We start from the raw sequence: 18,543 nt of genomic DNA, 5'->3' as shown, positions 1-18,543 counted from the left end.
TCTCTTCTTTTCCAAAGCTCAGGCTCCCGGAGAAGAAAGTGGTGGTGTATCGAGAGACTGTATAAGGAGAGAGGACGTGGGTGCTTGGCAGTTCTTAGTGCCTAGTGTTTGATGAAATAAAAGCACCAGTTCTTAAAAAGTAGATGCTGACATACTAAACAGAATGCTGCACAAATGGAGAGTTTACTCTGTTTGCAAAGAGAAAGTGACATCTAAATCCTACTGTGAGAAGTTGGTCAGGGTTAGTGTGCTCCAGATCAGTCTCATATTGACAAAGATGGAAACAAATCATCATTTTAGGAGGAAAGAGGAGGGGGGAAATGAATTAACCATTCTCTTAGCTAAGTTACTCAACCATGCTGGGTCTCAATTAATTAGTTTATAAATTTACCTTCCACCTACTTCCGAAAAGAAATTAAAGGAGCTAACAATAAAATAACATATTACCGACTAAAAACCAAAAGTCAGAAAGCATAGAAAGATCGTCAGATTCATCATTCATTCGTGATAATTCTGCTTGGAGGACAGTGAACATAACAGCTGAAAGAAGAGGAGGTGTCGGTCTTACTCTCAATTTAATTGAACACTCGAAGGTGTGAGCTCTAAGAATGAACAGAGAAATAGCCAAAATAATAAACAAGCCCCTCCAAATGCATTTGGTATTTTTTAAAGGGGCAGTAGGTTTATTCTTCTAATTATATTTTGCTTAAACTTAGCTGAAAATTATTCCGCTTGCCCTTGAAATCACCCACCAGCTACAGGAGAGGTTGGCACAGAGGTGTCGTTGATTGGCAAGGGGAAGCCAATGTAGGCTTAAAAATCAACCCAGAATGTTTCTCAAGATAATCACACATCCTAATCTTTGACAGTTAGTGGTTAAGTGAAACTGCTTTTCATGCTAAACAAATCTCAGTGAGAGTAATGTTTTTAATACCCTGAAAACAGTAACAGTCTGTTTCTGTTTCTGTCTGTCCTTGTCCAGGTGTGGAGATATGATCGTGGCCGTGAACGGCCTGTCAACTGTGGGCATGAGCCATTCCGCGTTAGTTCCCATGTTGAAGGAGCAGAGGAACAAAGTCACTCTGACCGTTATTTGCTGGCCTGGCAGCCTGGTGTAGATTTTGAAATTGGTTTTGAGTCAAACGTCTTCCTTCTGTAGGTTTTGGAAAGAAAACCCTTTAGTTTCATTGTATTTCTGGTTATTAGGAGCTACTGACACAGCTGGTATATGCAGGGCCAAAAACCACTAAGATTGTCCTTTTGTTATTATTTAAATGTTTTTTTCCTCAAGTTAGCCACATTTCTTTCAAGTTGGAAACAGTCTTCCACTAACCCTTGTGAGTTCGCATTTTCGGAATTCAGACTCACAGTGGTCAGAATGGGACCTGTCGTGGTGGAAGCAGTCCGCCCAGACTGTGACCCAGCCACAGTGGTCAGAATGGGACCTGTCCTGGTGGATGCAGTCCGCCCAGACTGTGGCCCACCCAGCTGGATTGCTGTTGGTTCTGTGTTTTCAGTGACTGAATCAGAAAATGTATTCCACACGCCCCAAGACTGGCAGCAGTGAAGCCTGTAGCAGTAGCATTTACTGCCTCTGTTGGATGTGGTGCTGCCATGAATGGATACATTTTAAATTTGGACGATAACTCTTTCCCATTCTTCATCGGTGCCAACATTTCGGAACTTTGTACTGCTTTTATGAAGAGACTTTTCTGGCTTATTTTATTTCTGCTTTAATCCCTCAGTGCTCATAGATGATGAAGACAAAAGTCTGATACCACTAAGGAGATTTTAAAAAAATAACTTACCATTATTAGCATAGTAGAGAATAAAAGATAATGTTACCCAGTGACAAAGGAATTTGGGAGGTAATTATAGTGTAGTGCTGGAGAGGGTAAAAGCTGCATTTACTTGAACGGTCCAAAAGCATTAAAGGTTCATTTCCAAAGGAATGCTTTGTTATGTAGGAAAATTTCGAAGCAGTTTTTGCTAAAAATCATTTTCTAGAGTTTGTATTATACTTACCTGCAAACTTGGCTGGAAATGTTTTTGTGATTTATGCAATTAAGCTAGATATTAAAGATAAAATCATATTGCTATTAAATACACCCTTATATATATCACAGCTAAGTAGGAGAAGGTAGACCTTTTTAATTTTATTGTTATAAAAGTCTGGAATGTTTTAGAAACCCTTCTTTCCCCCTATTCTTTCGTTACTTATGAACTTAAGTATTTCAAGAAAAAGTCTGAAAGTTCTTTCTTTTTTGTCTGAAATAGATTTTAGATGTGTCTTAATCAGTTCTTGGTCACTAGACTATTTTGTATTTTTTGAAATGTTTTTGAAAATTATGACCAGCTCATTTTGTTTGTCCTTTATTCAACATGGTTGTCCTTTGGAAGAACACATAAAGAAGTGAATAAGAGAAAAATATCTTTACCTTATTAATATTATGCATACTTGAAAAAGTTTCACTTAGAAAGCTAGTTCAGAATCTGAGCTAATTTACAAGTGACCTCTGTAATAAATGATATTGATTATCAGAGAATGTATTTCAAAATACTACAGTATATTATGAAGCATGACCACTTTATTTTCAAACTTAGCAATTGCATTGCTGGGGTTTATTGTATCTGTAGCATGTCACTGATTATTCCAGTTAGTTTTATAATGATTTTTTTAAACATAGCTCTTTTGAATAAATAAGAAATGGCAACAATAGTTGTTACTGACTTGTTCAACCCCTTAGCTACACTGTATGGTCGAGAGATAATGAAGATACAGTGGGACGCCCCATACAGTATATTACTGTTAGGCGATGATTGGCTTTGGAAGCAATTTGATATTGAAATGTTTTGATATTCTAATTAACATGGAACAAGTTTTTTTCCTGCTCCCCAAATAGAATTTTGCAGACTACTTTGCTATTTTTTTAAACATTTTGTAAGAATGCATCATTTCTTGACCAGTGGCCATCCATCAACAAATATCCTAATTGCTGCTTTGTTATATATAAAATGCTTAGATTGAACCTGGTGGTAGAATCAGTATTTTGAAAGAAGAAATTTTTTTCATTATTATTTTTATCATGGAAATCTTGAAATCAGCTTAAACTAATTTGGTTTTATTACAAAAACTATAGCTTTTGGTCAGAATGATATTTGATGATGGAGACTTGTTCAGATTTTATTGTTACTGTTGGAATATTTTAATTTTCTCATTTTAAGCGTAAGTAGTTAAATATTTTGATTTGTTCTGTGCCTTCGGTTTAAATTATTTCAGGATTTTTCAGAGGTGTTTAAATAACAAGTGTGACAATCAGTCAGGGTGGAAATAAAAGTCATCGTTTCCATAACAGTGACATTGTCTCTTTTCTTGAACAGCAGATGTTGCCTCAACGTGTGATCTTTACTTTTGTTTGTGGCACCACTGTCATCATTACAATATCCCAAGCTTGAAACCTCAGGATTGCAAATGCATCTTCTAACTCTCATTCCTGTAGGCACAACACATATGGTCCCTCCTGGCTCTTGGGATTTTTGCCTGTCGGTACGTCTAGACTCACGTTGTCCAGTACGTGGGACTGCTGAGTGCTGGAAATGTGGCTAGTCTACGTGTTGAAATGATAATACGTTGGATGTATTGGATTATATAAAATATATTATTACAATTAATTTCACCAGTTTCTTTACTTTTTTTAATATGGTTACTAGAAAATTTTAAGTCACATATGTAGCTCACCTTGTATGTCTAATGAACAGCAGTGCTGGCCTCCTCAGCTTTGCATTGTCACAGCACTTACCAGGCCAGGCACTCCTGACATTGTGGTTTCTCTTCTTCTAGAGCCTTGATCATTCCTTGCATTAAAAAAATTTTTTTAGATGAGAGAAAGAAAGTTGTCTCCCGATTTCCTGGTAAATTAAGTTCAAACCAAGGCCTCTGTGATCTGACTCCTAATCGAGTTTTCCATTCGGCTCTGCAGTCCCGTTTGCCCTTGGCTGCCCCAGCAGGCTCCCCACACTCTCTAGGTTCTGCCTCCACACACATGCCTGTAGTGTTCCCTCTAATGCTTCCCTGGCATGCTTTCCCTCCTCTGCATGTTCACATGTCCCACATTTGGAGGCGTGGCTTGAACACTGCCCCATCCAGCTCCCTCTTGCCTCCACTCCCCACTTTCGAGAGAATTACCCTGGTGATGAATCTCAGCAGGCCTTTATATTGACATTTATTATGGCTCTGACCACTTCCTACCTAATTACTGTCATAGTTTCAAGTACCATCTCTGATTGCCGCCTTGCCGTTTTGAATATCACTGATGCCCCAAGTCTAGCTCCCACAGTCTGTAAGCTGAATATCCTGTTGCTTTAAGGCACTTACAGCTCAGTCCTCCAAAACTGAATTCTCTGTTTTCCCAAGCGTTTGCCTACTTCCACTTTCACTCTTTCAATCCAAGCCCTTATCAGAGGAACTTTTCTAAATCCCAGCTTGGATCATCGCTCTGATCATATCCTTGCCCTGTTTAAAAATCTTCAGTGGTTCCGTGTTGTCTGCACGAAAAGGTCAGCATGGCCTGGCACAGCGTAAGAGCTTCTTCATGATCTGCCCCTGCCGCTCTCTTGGCCTTGCTTCCACCTGCCTTGCCTCATCTCTAAACCACCCCCACACCTGTGTCTACAGCGGCTCAGCCCACGGGCTCAAGTGACATCACCTCTTTTGGGAAATCTTTACCAACCTCTCTGGGCAAGCATTTTTTTCTCTCAAAAGGTTTTATTAAATTTTCATGGTCATGGATGTGCACTAGGAAGAAGAAAACAGAAACTTGCCAGGTAGATGCTTGATTACAACTATCGGTAGCAGTTTTTTAAACTAGCCATTAAATATCAGAGATTCTGTACCTTCTGAAGAAGCCAAGGTATTCCAGGGGAAGGAATGGCCCAGTGTCCATCTGTTCCGGGATCCCATCCACGATACCACGTTACATCTAGTTGTCGTGTCTCCTTAAGGTTCCCCTCGGCCGTGCCATTTTCTCAGACTTTCCTTGTTTATGAGGATCTTGACAGTGTTGAAGAGTACCAGTCAGGGATGTCGTAGGATGCCCTCTTGCAACTGGTCTGCTCTTTTTTCTCCTGATTAGACTGGGGTTATGGGTTTGGGGTAGGGAGATCACCAAGGCAAAGTGCTGTTGTCCTCCTATATCGTGGACTGTCACCATGCTTTGTGACTGGTAGTGGTGACCTTGATTACCTGGCCTAAGGAATATTTAGAAGTTACTCCTCCCTCTAAGCCCCCACACTGAACACTTTGGACAGAAGTCACCGTGCACAGCCCACACTGAGGGCGTGGGGAGTGCTGCTCTCCCTTCGTTTATTTGCGAGCTGGCCAGGAAATGAGGGGCCTGTGGTTGGAAAGAAGGGAAGTGGAGTCCTTGGCTTAGAATGCCAGGAGCATGCCTCTTTCTTAAAAACCCTCCCTTGACTCTGCTATTTCACAGTAAAATTTCCCAGAAGAGTTGTCTTCATTTCATGCTCTTTCACTCTATTTTTAAATTTAATAATAGTTTTTCCAACACAAAAAGTTATAAAACTTACAATGAGCACTTGTTTACCCACCACCCGGCTTAAGTAGAACATGGCCACTGCTGTCGAAGTTCCTTCTCCATTTACATCTACTTTCTTTCTGGCCTTTCCATGTGTCCCTTCCTAAATTTACTACATATTTGTCCTTCTAATATAGTATTGTTGCGTGTGCTCCTGAACTAGATGAATGATGCCATCCTTATGTGGCGTGCTGCAGCTAACTGCTTTTCCTCCAACAAGATTCATTCATGTTTGGTTTATGTAGCTCAAGTACTGCTATGTATTCAATGACTGACAATTTTATAGTTGATGGACATTTATTTCCGCTTTTTGCCATTAGTAACAGTGTTGCTGCGACCACTCGTCTTCTCGACCACACAAGTGTTCTCGTGCACCTGAGAGTTTCTCTGGGGCAGTGGTTGCCCTTCACCCTAGCTGCACAGAAGAATCACTCGGAGCGCCTTTCAAAAACACCAATGTTGATTTAGTTGGTCTGGGGTGGGACTAGGGCGTCAATTTTGTTTGGTTTTGCATTCCCCTCAGGTGATTCTAATGTGCATCTGTAGTTGAAAACCACTCCTCTAGGAGCGGATTTTAGGGTAATTGCATCTTTACAACACAATCAATCTCCTAAGTGGTTGTACCAGTGCACATTTCCACTAGTAGTGTGGGTGAGTTTTGTTCCACATTCTTGCTAACATTTGGTTTTATCAAGCTGAAGGGAGTGAAATGGCATCTCATTGTGGTTTCAATTCTCATTTCCCTGATGACTGGGGAAGTGCAGTGTCCTCTCCCATGTTTATCAGCCATTCTAGTATCCTCTTTGGTGAATAACCTGTTTGACTATTTTCTCATGGGCTGTTCGCATTTCTCTTAGTGACTTTTAGAAATTCTTTATCCTGGATATTAATATTAGTGGACAGGCAGGTTCAGAGGGTTCTCTTTATCAAGATACTGTGCAACGTGAGCAGATTTTCAATAGCAGAGTCCATGCGCTCCATCGTAGCTATTGAACTTTTCTCCCTAAAAGACCATGGGGGCTCAAATTCTATCGCTACGACTTCTGAACTTGATTTCCATTCTTTTGTGTATTAGAGTGGGCTGTTACTTTATGATTCCTCAATATTTGAAGCTTTAGTCAGATAAATGAATGGTTAAGTTAAATTTGAAGTTAACACCTGAATTTCAGCCTCTAAGGGTACTTCACTGAGTTCATCATGCATAGGGCTCCCATGTTACAGTACAGTAAAGCCCGCCCCGTTAATTCAGACTTGACTCATTTGGACTTTGAATGCTTAGACAGAGTAGAAGTTAACTTGGCGCTTTTATGTAAAGAATAGGTGTCTTAAATAAACGTGTTAAAAAATGGAGGGTAGGATATTTAAGCTGCATGCTGAAGTAGACTGTTTTCAAGTTGCCTTAAGCACTTGAAGAGAATTCCCACGCTCATTCAAGTGATCGATGTGGCTCTTTCCCGTGTAGCCCTCTAAAGAATTAGTCCAGCACCCACTGTGTGCACCACACAGACAGAGGCTCTGGATCACTTCTCTATTATACCTAACTATCATAATTCAGGCTTTCTTCCATTTGTCCAGATTTAGTAATGAACAAAACCGAATGGATTACACTAGCCTGATTAACTGCTGCCCGGTCCATGGCTAGGAACTCATGAGTTGAGCTTTTTCTCTTAAGGTTCTCTTCTCTGTCTGCTGAAGGAAAGGTTTCAGCTCCTCAGGGTCCTTATTAGAAAGCTCTTGCCATTTTACAGTGCAAATCTCTTCCATTTAAGTACACCACCAATTAATTTCTATGGCAACACAGTTGGATGTGTAAGCGCAGTGCCTACTGGTAAAGTGCCGAAGGTAAGAGGCCCTAAAACGTAATCACACACAGGAGTAAAAGACTAGCCCTTGGAGACCTAACACCCCCTGCACAGGGCAAGAGCGTGCCTCGCGCCAGAGAAGGAGGCTGCTGCTCCTGCGGCTGCGTGCGAAGCACTTAGAGATTTCCATTCGAGCTCTGTTAGCTCACTCACCTGCAGCAGTGCTTTGAAGTTGGGCTATTTTGCCAACTCAGTACCCACCTTGTTTCCTCAAAAGTTTTCAGTTTCAGGGTGACTCCAACACAACCCTTCCTTGGATTGCCCACAGACTGACCACCAGTTCAAGAGCGATCAAGTTAGAAAGATCTACACTTAGACTCTGATGGAAGAGAAGCAACAGTTGTCCAATGTCAAGGTTCTGAGGATGCAGGCAACTGTTAGAAATAAAGTTTTTCTTTACTTTGTCTACATTTTTTAAAAAAATCTTCTCTCACCCTGACTCTAGAACCAATCCAAGAATGTCTTAGGTCATGGGATGTGCTGAGTCAAAGCCACGCCTGCGACCTCTCCCACCAGCAGACCACCCAGGGAAGTGACGCCCCAGGACAGTTGTGCAGATCTGCCCCTCTGTGCTTGTCGCCTTCCCCGCTGGCACAGGCCTTCAGGGGCAGAGTCCAGGTCCTTGCCTGGCCTCTCAACAGTGGGGACTAGACTCTTGCTCCTGGGGTCCCAGCCTGTGCTGAGGTAGGTAGGTGCCCATGGAGAGTGGTGGGTGCTCACAGCAGCAAAGCTCGCCTTGTGGGTAATTAGTAAACGTTTAAGGAAAATGAGTTCTTGTCTCCTCTATCCACAAGTCATTCCAAAGGATGTGATGTCCTTGTGTAATCCAAGTCCCCACACCCTATGTAGTCTTCCCTCATTGGCCCCAAATCATAACCCTTAGAACTAGAAGGTCCTTATCCACGTTTCTGGCATGGGAATCATTTCTATAACATGGTCATCTAGCTCCTGCTTGAATACCTCCATGACAGGGACCTCACTACTTCATTTCAGGCTTTGCCACTGTTGGTGATTTGCCACAGTGACTGCTTTGTTAGCAATAGTTTGTCCCTGGTGTCTCTTCCCAACTAGAGTGTGGAAACTATGGGAGGAAAAATAATCTCTTCATTTGTTACTGTTAATATTTAACTGAAAATTAGTCAGGCACAATACACAAAACACTTACTGATCCATCTTTTCCTTTCACTCAACAAATAGTCATTTAGCATTTTCCATGCGCCAGGCACTCTTCTGGGTACTCAGAATCAGTCCGTGACCAAGACAAAGTTGTTGGCTATCTCCGAGCTTACATTCCAAAGAGGGGAATAAGAAAACAAATAATATAATTTTAGACGGTCATAAATGCTATGGAGAAAGTCAAGCCAGGTACGTGGAGAACATGCGATGGGAGGAGCCGTGTGAGAGAGGTGGTGGGGAGGGCCTCTGAGGAGGCCGAGCAGAGCGGGATGTGAGGGCGCTAGTGCATGTGGGGTTCTGCAAGTGTTCGTTGTTTAATGACTGTTGGAAGCTTTCGTGCCATGTGGTGGTGAGCCCTCTAGGACGGCTGTGTCTATATGATGGGCTCTGCTTGTGGCATGCTAACTGGACCCCCCACTCCTTTTTCCTTCTCCTTGGTAATAGAAACACGGATATACGTGGTCCACATGTGACGCTCATGTAGAAGGAGGCCAACTGTGGCACAGTGGATAGAGCCAGACAAGCCTGGATCGGCTCCTGCCACTAACCAGCCTGAAGACCTGGGGCAATCCATTTAACCTCTCTGATGCTCATTTCTCATCCGTAAAATGAGGAGAAGAATACCTCCACAGGTAGTTGCAAATTTTAGAGATTGTGCATATAAAGTGGCTGACACATTGTGCTAAATAGGTGCTAACTGTAGCTTTGTGTAGACACGAAGAGATCCTGACTGCACTTACTCATCCCTGGGAATTCTCGAGAATCACGCTACCAGTGAGTTATCTACTTTTAGACGTTCCTCTGAACTCAGACTTTTGTTTACTCTCAGTATTGTGCGTTTTCCTAAGCACAGGCACTGATCAGCAGCTTCTCCCGTGCTCCTTAATCACCTATGTGAGTCACCTTCCCGAGACGTGGCCCCAAGCTTTCCGACAGACAGCGAGGCTTCTGCTCAGGTTGCTCCCCCTCCAGGACTGCCGGATTCCCGCCTCTCGAGCCCTGCTCTGCTGATCCTTCTAAGCCCAGCCCAGGTGCCAGCTGCAGCAAGCCTTTGCAGCACAGCTTATCCAAATTCTTACCTCCTCCCCAACTGCCACAGCCCTGTGGCCCTTGCGCTGTGCTTGCATTTCCGGCAGGGCGCCTCTCACTGAGCCTGCGAGCTCCTTCAGGTCTGGTATTGGGCCACCCACACCTACCAGAGCCTGGCACGGGGTGTTCGTGCAGCGCTGGCTGATTGCAATTCAACAGAGTCAGACGCTGCAGAGAAGCTGAGGATGAGAATTTAGAAAAGGTCTCTGGATTGCCTACTTGGTAACTTTTAAGAAAATAGATTCCACAGCAGGGCAGAGCTAGGAAGACTGACTGCAAAGGAGTAAGGAGCGGATGCCGAGGCAGCTGGGGAGTGCAGGCTGCTCTTGTTGGCAGAAGGTGCGAGCATTTGTAGATGACATGACATGATGCCTAGGGTCTGCTTTCAAATACTCCAGCAAACAAAGAAGGAAAAATGGGAGGAAAAGAATAGAAGGGACTTAGGGAATGTTTGGAATTTTCCATAACAGAAATAGCACAATGGGAACAAACCAACAAAAACATCTGGAAGTGAGAAAAAAGGCTGTCATTAGCCGGACCCTTGGAGTTTGAAATTGATACAATGAGTGTGTACAAGAAACATGAGAATGTGATTCTTTTGCTTTTGCTTACCTATTTTGGCATAATTTCTAGGCAAATTTGCTAGTTGCTTCTTTTTTTTAAAAGATTTTATTTTTCCTTTTTCTTCCCAAAGCCGCCCGGTACATAGTTGTGCATTTTTAGTTGTGGGTCCTTCTAGTTGTGGCATGTGGGACACCATCTCAGCGTGGCTTGATGAGCAGTGCCATGTCCATGCCCAGGATCAGAACAGGCAAAACTCTGGGCCGCTGAAGCAGAGCGCGCGAACTTAACCACTTGGCCACAGGGCCGCCCCCAAATTTGCTAGTTTTTATCTTCAAGAAGTGCACGTGGCCAATGACTAACATAACCATTTGTCTAACAACGTTCAATACATTAAACAGTTTTACTTTTCACACTTTTTGCATTCATTACAAATTTTTCATTTGATTCTCATAATAACCTCATGCGGTATGTTTGGCATAGATTATTCCCGTTTGATAAATGAAGAAAACTGAAGTTAAGTGACTCACTTATTTGCGCATAACTGGTAAAAGGAAAAATGCACACCGGAAACCAGTACTCCCACCCAACCATCCCTACCCACTGCCTGCCTCGAGACGCCACCCCCTGCATTTCGTTAGTATCCTGATCACGCTGCACATCCTGAAAATTGGGGAAAGAATTGTTTTCCACCTCTTTTTACATCTGCCTTCCCCATGAGGGGTGCTTTGCCGCAGTCAACATTCATTCAACAGACACGAAAATGGGTAGGACAGCCCTGCCCTTTGGGAAGTTCAGGTGTGAGTAGCCAAGTCAGATGAGAACAACTAACGTTATTCGCTCCGCCAGACCTTTGGGGAGGCCGGGAGTTCCACCGAAGAGGAATTTGGCAAGGTTGCAGACCGTGCTACATCCGTGTTCTGATTTACTCTCATCCTTTACTTTGAAAAAGATTGGCGTTCTTGGTTCATAGCGTCAAGCCAGCTTATTTCAGCCCAATCTTTGAATCTGAGCTGTTTCCTTTCAAATTTTCCATTTTAATTTCTGAACAGGCGAACTTCGTTGGCAGTCTCTTCTCAGTTCCTGCTCTTGGCTCTGACTTGCCATATCTTGGCAGAAAGCTCAAGCGTGCTTCAGGGTTCAGAGACTGTGTACACTGAGAATTTGACATTGAAATTCAGTAAAAGATTTGGAGAACTCCAGAAATGCAGCATCTCAACTTGACAAAAATGTGTTTGGTTTCTGTGGTTAAGTGAAATTACAGCAACCAACATTTATTGAAAGCTGACTATATGCCAAGTATTGTTCACATGCGTTTATCCATTTAGCCCTCTCAAGCCCCCAAGGTAAATATTGCAATTTTCCTGATTCTACAGTCAGAGCAAACTGAGGCACAGAGAGGTTAGCTACCAGGGCGGGAAGTTGGTGGAGCAATGTGAGTCCCCTGCTTGGGACCCCCTGTGTGGTATTCTGTCCCATGCTGACGTGAGGGCTAGGCCTTATGACCAGAGAAGGGTTCAATTTCTCTGATTTTGTGTGTGAGTGCTGACCAGGGATCAGAAATCTGCCTTCTAACCCCACCTTGCCTTTATCTTCCTGTCTGACATTTGCCTCCCTAGTTGTCATCATTCTCGTCACCATCTGACATGGCCAGGCAGCAAGGGAAAGATTGCGACAGTGCCCGGTGGCCAGACCCTGCAGGTGAATCAGCCCTTCCGTGGACGGTTCCTGCCACTTGGAAAGAATTTGTGAGCTGCCCCAGCTCTAATTTGTTTACTGCTACTTCATGGTACAGACTCTGCAATGCACAACTATTTTCACATGATCTTATAGAAGGAATTTCCTACTTCAGGAAGTTTGAGAAACGGCTTCTTACAAACATCATGTACCGTTGACAAAAATGCCTGCTCTCCAAACCTGCGGCCGCGCAGCCCTGCCCCCCTGCAGTCAGATCACGCTGGGCCTGGGGCCTACGGACCCTTGAAGAACACTGGCTGTCTGAGGCAAGAGTCAGGATTATTCCACCAGGAACAGGTAGACGCTCTGCTCAGCCACTTGTGTGTAAACTCCGTGCGGCCAGGCTCAGTGTCTGTCCTGGTCACTGCTGCACCCACAAGGCCTTGGCCGTGTGGTTTTGGACGAGCGAGGGGGTGAGTGACAGTTCAGTCTAAACAAAACCCCTGAGGCTAGAAGAGAACCGCCACCTGGGTTCTCCCTGCCTGCTCCCCGCTCCCAGACACCTCCCATTACACTTTTCCTCTCTCCTCTCTGTTTTCTGCCCATCCCTGACTTTCTTCACTTCCATCCTCACCTTCTTCTGCTTTGTCTGCATTTTTTTTGCTTCCACCAGCCTGACAATGACGCCGCTTTTGACCACGCCTTCTTTGTATCTTTCATCTCTTTCCCACAGCTCTTCTCTGTTGCACTGCGGCTGGGTTTTCCAGATGTGTGTGGCTGCATTTCAAGTGTCTGACTGTGTTCTCTCTCCCAGGGACATGGGAGCACGTGGTTGCAGAGCGCTGACTTCCATTCCCACCTTCTCTCTTCTCTTTCCTCGCTGCTGCTGATCGAGGGCCGGTAACAATAGTCTGGTCCCTCCCCGTCATGAGTGTCCCACTCGGCTTCGTGCCTCTCCCCGCGCCTGCCTTTGTGTCTCTGTGTCCAGAACAGCCTTCTCTGTTCTAAAATTTCCAGAGTTGTCCTCCTGCTGAGAGCATTCCTCACATATCCCAGGTGGGCACTCAGGATTCTTTCCAACGAGAACACAAAGGAACAAAGGAAAGCCGGGTGGACGGGAGTGCCAGCCCTGGGGGCTCAGGCCGGCGTGCCCAGAGGGAGCTCGGAGATGATACAAACCATGCTCATTCATCAAAGCAGCTTTCTTCAGACTTTTAAGATTGTGTACCCCCTCAGTAAAGAATTGTGAGCACTCACCACTTCAATATATGAATAGTAATTTATTAATTATATATATGACTCTACTAATATATAGACTCATTATAAAACAAATGTGGAAATAAGTAAAGTAAGAAAAACATGAAATAAACAATATTTTAAATGGGTTTAATTTATTAAAAGTATAAAAATCTTTTTTCTCACTAAGTATTTAGTAATAACTTTTAGTTAAAGCAATCTGATTGGTTCAACAGCATTCTTTTTTTAAACCTTAATTTTGCACTTTGCGATACAGTATCTGGAAGGACCGGTTCTAGAATTCAGTTTACGTCAGTACTTGACAGTCACAGATGAATGAGACACCTCTCCAAGACTGGTTGATCCCCGTGGGAGAAGTGCCTTGTCGGCTGGGTTTACATACTCACTTCTGTGTCCATCCACCAATTACACAAAGTTTGTTGTTTAAATCTAGCTAGCAAATTTCCATCTTCTCTGAATGTCAGTCCGTTTTTGCATGTTAATCAAAAGGTCTTGCAGTTTTACATTTTTGATGAATAAGGTTTTGAAATACCATAAGGAGATTTGGTAGCTTTTCATGTAATTAGAAAATTCTGTTTCAACTTTGTGTGCGTATATGAGAGTTTTCATAGGTTGCAACTACAAGTCTAACTTTTTTGACTACAAAAATGGCATAACAAGAAGAAATGTCCAAACATCCCATTTCCAAAACTCTCTCCCAAAAGCATATATTTCCCCTGGGGAAACAACAACAACAACAAACAATTAGTTCTCACTTATTGTCAAAGCATCTTTTTCTTGATATGGCGGCTTTTCTAAAAAAAAAATGCTGGGTGGCCTAGGACCGTCAGATCTGATTAGACCTCCCTGTTTTCCCTGTAGTGTGGTTGATGAGGGCTCTTCCTAGGAGGATCAGAGGTCTCAGCTCCATCGTTTTCTCTGTGCTTTCTTGTGCTTTTTTTACTAACATTGTCAATCAGTAGTCTCTTTGCAGAAATCTTTTTTAAAGCCATCTATCCATTTTTTTAAAGTTTTTTTAAAGTTTAATAACACTAAGTAATAAAATCCTAAAGTCCACTTACCCAACTGCACAGAAACTGCAATAAGTCACAACATGTTGAAAATGAATGGAGATGTGAGGGTTCCCCCTGTCACCCCTCTTTGAGGATCACTCCCTCTTTTTAATGGCTTGTCTCACCTACCGCATAATATGTGATTCTGACTTTCAGGGTGAGTGAGGGTGCCAGCATGAGCTGTATTTTAACTATTTGTAAAGTTTAATTTTTTTTAGTTTTTAGGAAAAAATAAATAGAATTCTATTTTCTTCCGGCCATCCACAGATACTGCCGAGACTGGCCCCCCAGGGACGGTGGTGGGAGCAAGGAGGCAGGCAGGGTGTGTGTATTTGCTTCACCATCTCCCCAGCCGCACAGTAGTAAAACTGACCGCCCCTGCCCATCCAGTTACAGTGACCACAAAGGCCCAGAGGCGACCCAGGCCAATCGCACGTCTGACCACGTGTCTCTACAGCTTTGAAACTGCTGCCGGTTCCTCACGGCAACTGAATGAAGTCCAGATCCCCCAGCCTGAGATATTTACAGGGTCCCCACCACCCGCTGCCGCTGGGGCTTCACCCCACCCTCCAGGTCCTCCTGGGACTGGTCCCTCTTCCTCACACATTCGCTCCTTCTGCTCCCTCCGTCTCCCTCCACCCAGGACCTCTTATCGGCCATAACTAGTTCAAGCGCTCCCTGCCACCCTGTAAGCCTGCCCCGACCGCCGCAGTCGGAGGGCACGATTCCCGGGTCTCCGTTCACCGCACGCTCGGCACCCCTCGGTCCAGGGGTCCGTGTGCTGGGGACCGCGTGGGGCCACGCCTCCGCTTCTGCGTCTTCCCCTCGCTGCGCGGCTTGTCTGCCGGATTTCAGTTTTGAATGAAAGCGGGCACTTCTCTCCTGCCGTCTCCGGCTGGTTTCCCACAACCTCCGGGCCACCTTCCGAGTCGTGGTGGTGACGATGCTAACCGGCCCGGGGGCGCGGGGGCCCACTGCGGCTGCTCGGAGTCACTCCCCTTCCCGGTTACTGTCCTTCCTCCTTAGGGGCAAGAGGAGGTGTGGGGCTCTATCTTCAAGGAACTGAGACCCACGGATGACCGCCCTGAGCAAACGCTTGTCCCTCATGAGTAGTCTGGAAGGAGGGAGCGAGCGGAGGAAGCGGTTAGTTCTTTCCGGCGCCCGGGAGCGGCCGGGCAGCCGCATTGGCACCGGGAGCCGCTCCCGGCAGAGACGCGCTCGGCTGCGCCGCGTCCTCGCGCCCCCTGGTGGCGGGACGCAGTGCCCGCCCTCGCGGGCGCCCCCAGAGCCTGCAGCACCCCCACCCCCTCACCCCGGGGAGGCGGTATGGGGAGGCTGAAGCGGGAAGGCAGGCTCTCCGAGGCTACAAAAATCTGACATACAGGAGAGGAGTGGGCGTATCCCCCTCCCAGGTGGTATGAAGAGCTCACATGCTTGGAATAAAATAGAAAAGCAACGCTTGCCCACATGGCCGAGCTTCCCGGTGGGCATTTCTCCATCAAGAGTAACCAAGACGGCAATTTGGCTGGTTCGCTGCATGTGAGTTTAGCATCTATGGTATAGGGCTCTTTGAATGTCAGTGTTATTGAGGTTTTCATAATTATGTACTTTCAAAGATGTTCAATGTAATTCTGATCATACTCCTCTAAAAATGCCTCAGATTAAAAGCTTTTGCTGGCTCTTTAGACCGTGGGCCTGCAATTATAGAAAATGAACTGCATTTTAGCTTTCCATTGAAATTAATAACAACGGTTCCCCAGTTGACTCTGTGAATAGCTAATGGAACAAACAGGATACTTCAGTACGATATGGGTTGGAAAGCCATCTGAGCGAGATTCTGGGTTTCAAATGGGAAAATAATTCATACAATGCAAACCTTTCTCATATGCACTCTGTGCAGTAGGTGTTTCTCTGAAATAAAAAGTGAACTATTTAACAAATGATTAACCATGACTCAAGTCTGCGTGTTACTCGCATGAAACCAGAACTCAGGTAGTAACCTAGGACGTGGTGTTTAGCACTGCAGGACATCTCAGAGGCCCTCCTTATCTGACGATGGAGATGCTCCAGTTCCCAAGGTTGGGGGTGCTCTTCAGACACTAAGCTGGGAAGGGACAGATGAAAGTGAAATTTGGTCTACTGACCCAGAGCAAAGCGAACCTTGAAAAGTAGATATTTTCATTCCCGTTTTATAGATGTAGAACTGAGTAAAGTAGCTTGTCCAGCGTGCCTTCTCAGCCTGCCTGCCAGGCAGCCCCTCCCCATGAGAGACACCTGGAGTGGAACTTACCGGCTCAGGATGGGGGTGTCTCCATCCTTTCCCCCATCAGTTGGGACCTCCCAGCCCAGCTCCCAAGCCCCCGTGTCTGGTCTTGTAGCTGGGAGGGGACTTGAGGAACACTTTGACTCCAAGACATTCAGTTCTGACTCCTTCCCCCTGCCCCAGTCCGAATCCAGCTCTCCTGCTTTCCAGGGATTTCCTCTTTATAGGGTCTGGGTGTAGAGAAGAAATTCCAAAATTAGATTAGACAAGGCCCTGGTGGTTAAAAGGAACCCATGAGGGATAAAGATTAAAAGAATTTAAGCCAAGTTAAGACAGAGGCCTATGAGGAGACACGACTCCCCAGCCCTCCTCATTTAGAAGTTCACTTGTGTAAGACACCTTCCTTGTGACATTGAGGCTGCACCTTTTCACACGAATATACCCCTTATTTCACTCACCCATGTAACACTAAGATGGGGTGAGTGACATAGAAACATTACACCCAGAACATAGTAGAACATTCTGGAGAAATTAGTGAGAGGTGGTGATGGACTTCCCAAAGGTTTGACTGTAGTGGGCATCTGGCACAGGGCAAACACTTTAGTGAGAGTACCACTCCTTACAGATGGCCAACAGGCACATGAAAAGATGCTCAACAGCACTAGTCATCAGGGAAATACAAATCAAAACCACGGTGAGATATCTCCTCACATCTATTATCAAAAAGACAAGAAATAGCAAGTGTTGGCCAGGAGGTGGAGAAAAGGGAACCCTTGTGCATATTGGCAGGAATGTAAATTGGTGCAGCCACTAGGGAAAACAGAATGGAGGTTCCTCAAACAATTAAAAAGAGAACTACCATGTGATCCAGCAATCCCACTTCTGGGTATATATCCTAAGAAAACAAAAACACTAATTTGAAAACATATATGCACTCCCATGTTCATCACAGCGTTATTTACAATAGCCAAGATATGGGAGCAACCTAAGCCTCCATAGATGCATGAATGGATAAAGAAAATGTGGTATACATGCATCCACAATTGAATACTATTCAGTCATAAAAGAGAGTGAAATCTTGCCATTGGTGACAATATGGATGGACCTTGAGGGCATTATGCTAAGTGAAATAAATCAGACAGAAAAAGACAAATATCGTGTGATCTCACTTATATGTGGAATCTAAAATAAACAATCAAAAATCAAGCTCATGGATATCAGAGAACAGATTGGTGGTTGCCAAAGGTGGGGTGGGAGGAGGTAAGAAATGGGTGAAATGGGTGAAGGCAGTCAAAAGATACAAACTTCCAGTTACAAAATCAGTAAGTCCTGGGGATGTAATGTACAGTGTGGTGACTAGTTAATAATACTGTTTTGCATATTTGAAAGTTGCTAAAAAGAGTAGGTCTGAAAAGTTCTCACCACAAGAAAAAACATTTGTAACTATGTATGGGGACAGATGTTAACTGGACTTACTGTGGTGGTCATTTTGCAATATATGCAAATATCGAATCGTTACGTTGTACACCTGAAACTAATATAATGTTATATGTCAATTATACCTCAAAAAAAAAAAAAAAAAGAAAGGAACACTCCTGGCCTGTCTGAACTGGAGATGAAATGACCTGAAAGCACAATCTCCAAGGTGGAAAGTGATTAAAAAAATAAAAGATTTCTGAGATGTGGAATAGGTGACATCACACTCAGAGCTATTAAGATATGGTTGAAAATGATATTAACTAATTTTCAATGCCTCAGAGTCAACTGAGAAGAGACTGTAATGTCACAGGTCAGAGGTGTGTCCCTGGGGTTATCCTAGGTGACTTTTTATGTCAAAATGACATAAAGCTAGGCAAGAGAGCTAAAAGGTGAGATGACCAAATATCGGGATTCAAAAAGGTCTTAATGATAATAACCTTGATAATAATAAGCTGAAACTGAAAGGATGAGCTTTTAAAAGGTAAATTGTCTTATTTAGTTCAAATAATTAATTGCACAAATACAAGATGGGG

The 18,543-nt window shown here is 44.2% G+C and overlaps 1 protein-coding gene across 2 annotated transcripts in view; it reads left to right on the top strand.

Annotated features, from left to right (window-relative positions):
- Nucleotides 1-3,355, top strand: part of LNX2 (ligand of numb-protein X 2) — a 77,692-nt gene extending 74,337 nt beyond the window's left edge. For both annotated transcript variants that reach the window (XM_023621442.2, XM_023621441.2), the window contains exon 10: nucleotides 983-3,355. In XM_023621442.2, the coding sequence (XP_023477210.2) occupies nucleotides 983-1,118 (136 nt within the window). In that variant the 3' untranslated portion in view covers nucleotides 1,119-3,355. The remainder of the gene's footprint in view (nucleotides 1-982) is intronic.
- Nucleotides 3,356-18,543: the final 15,188 nt, after the last annotated feature.

This window comes from Equus caballus, chromosome 17 (assembly GCF_041296265.1).
Source record: "Equus caballus isolate H_3958 breed thoroughbred chromosome 17, TB-T2T, whole genome shotgun sequence".
Lineage (NCBI taxonomy): Eukaryota > Metazoa > Chordata > Mammalia > Perissodactyla > Equidae > Equus > Equus caballus.
The sequence above is the reverse complement of the archived record's forward strand: the minus strand, read 5'-3'. Positions and strand labels throughout refer to the sequence as shown.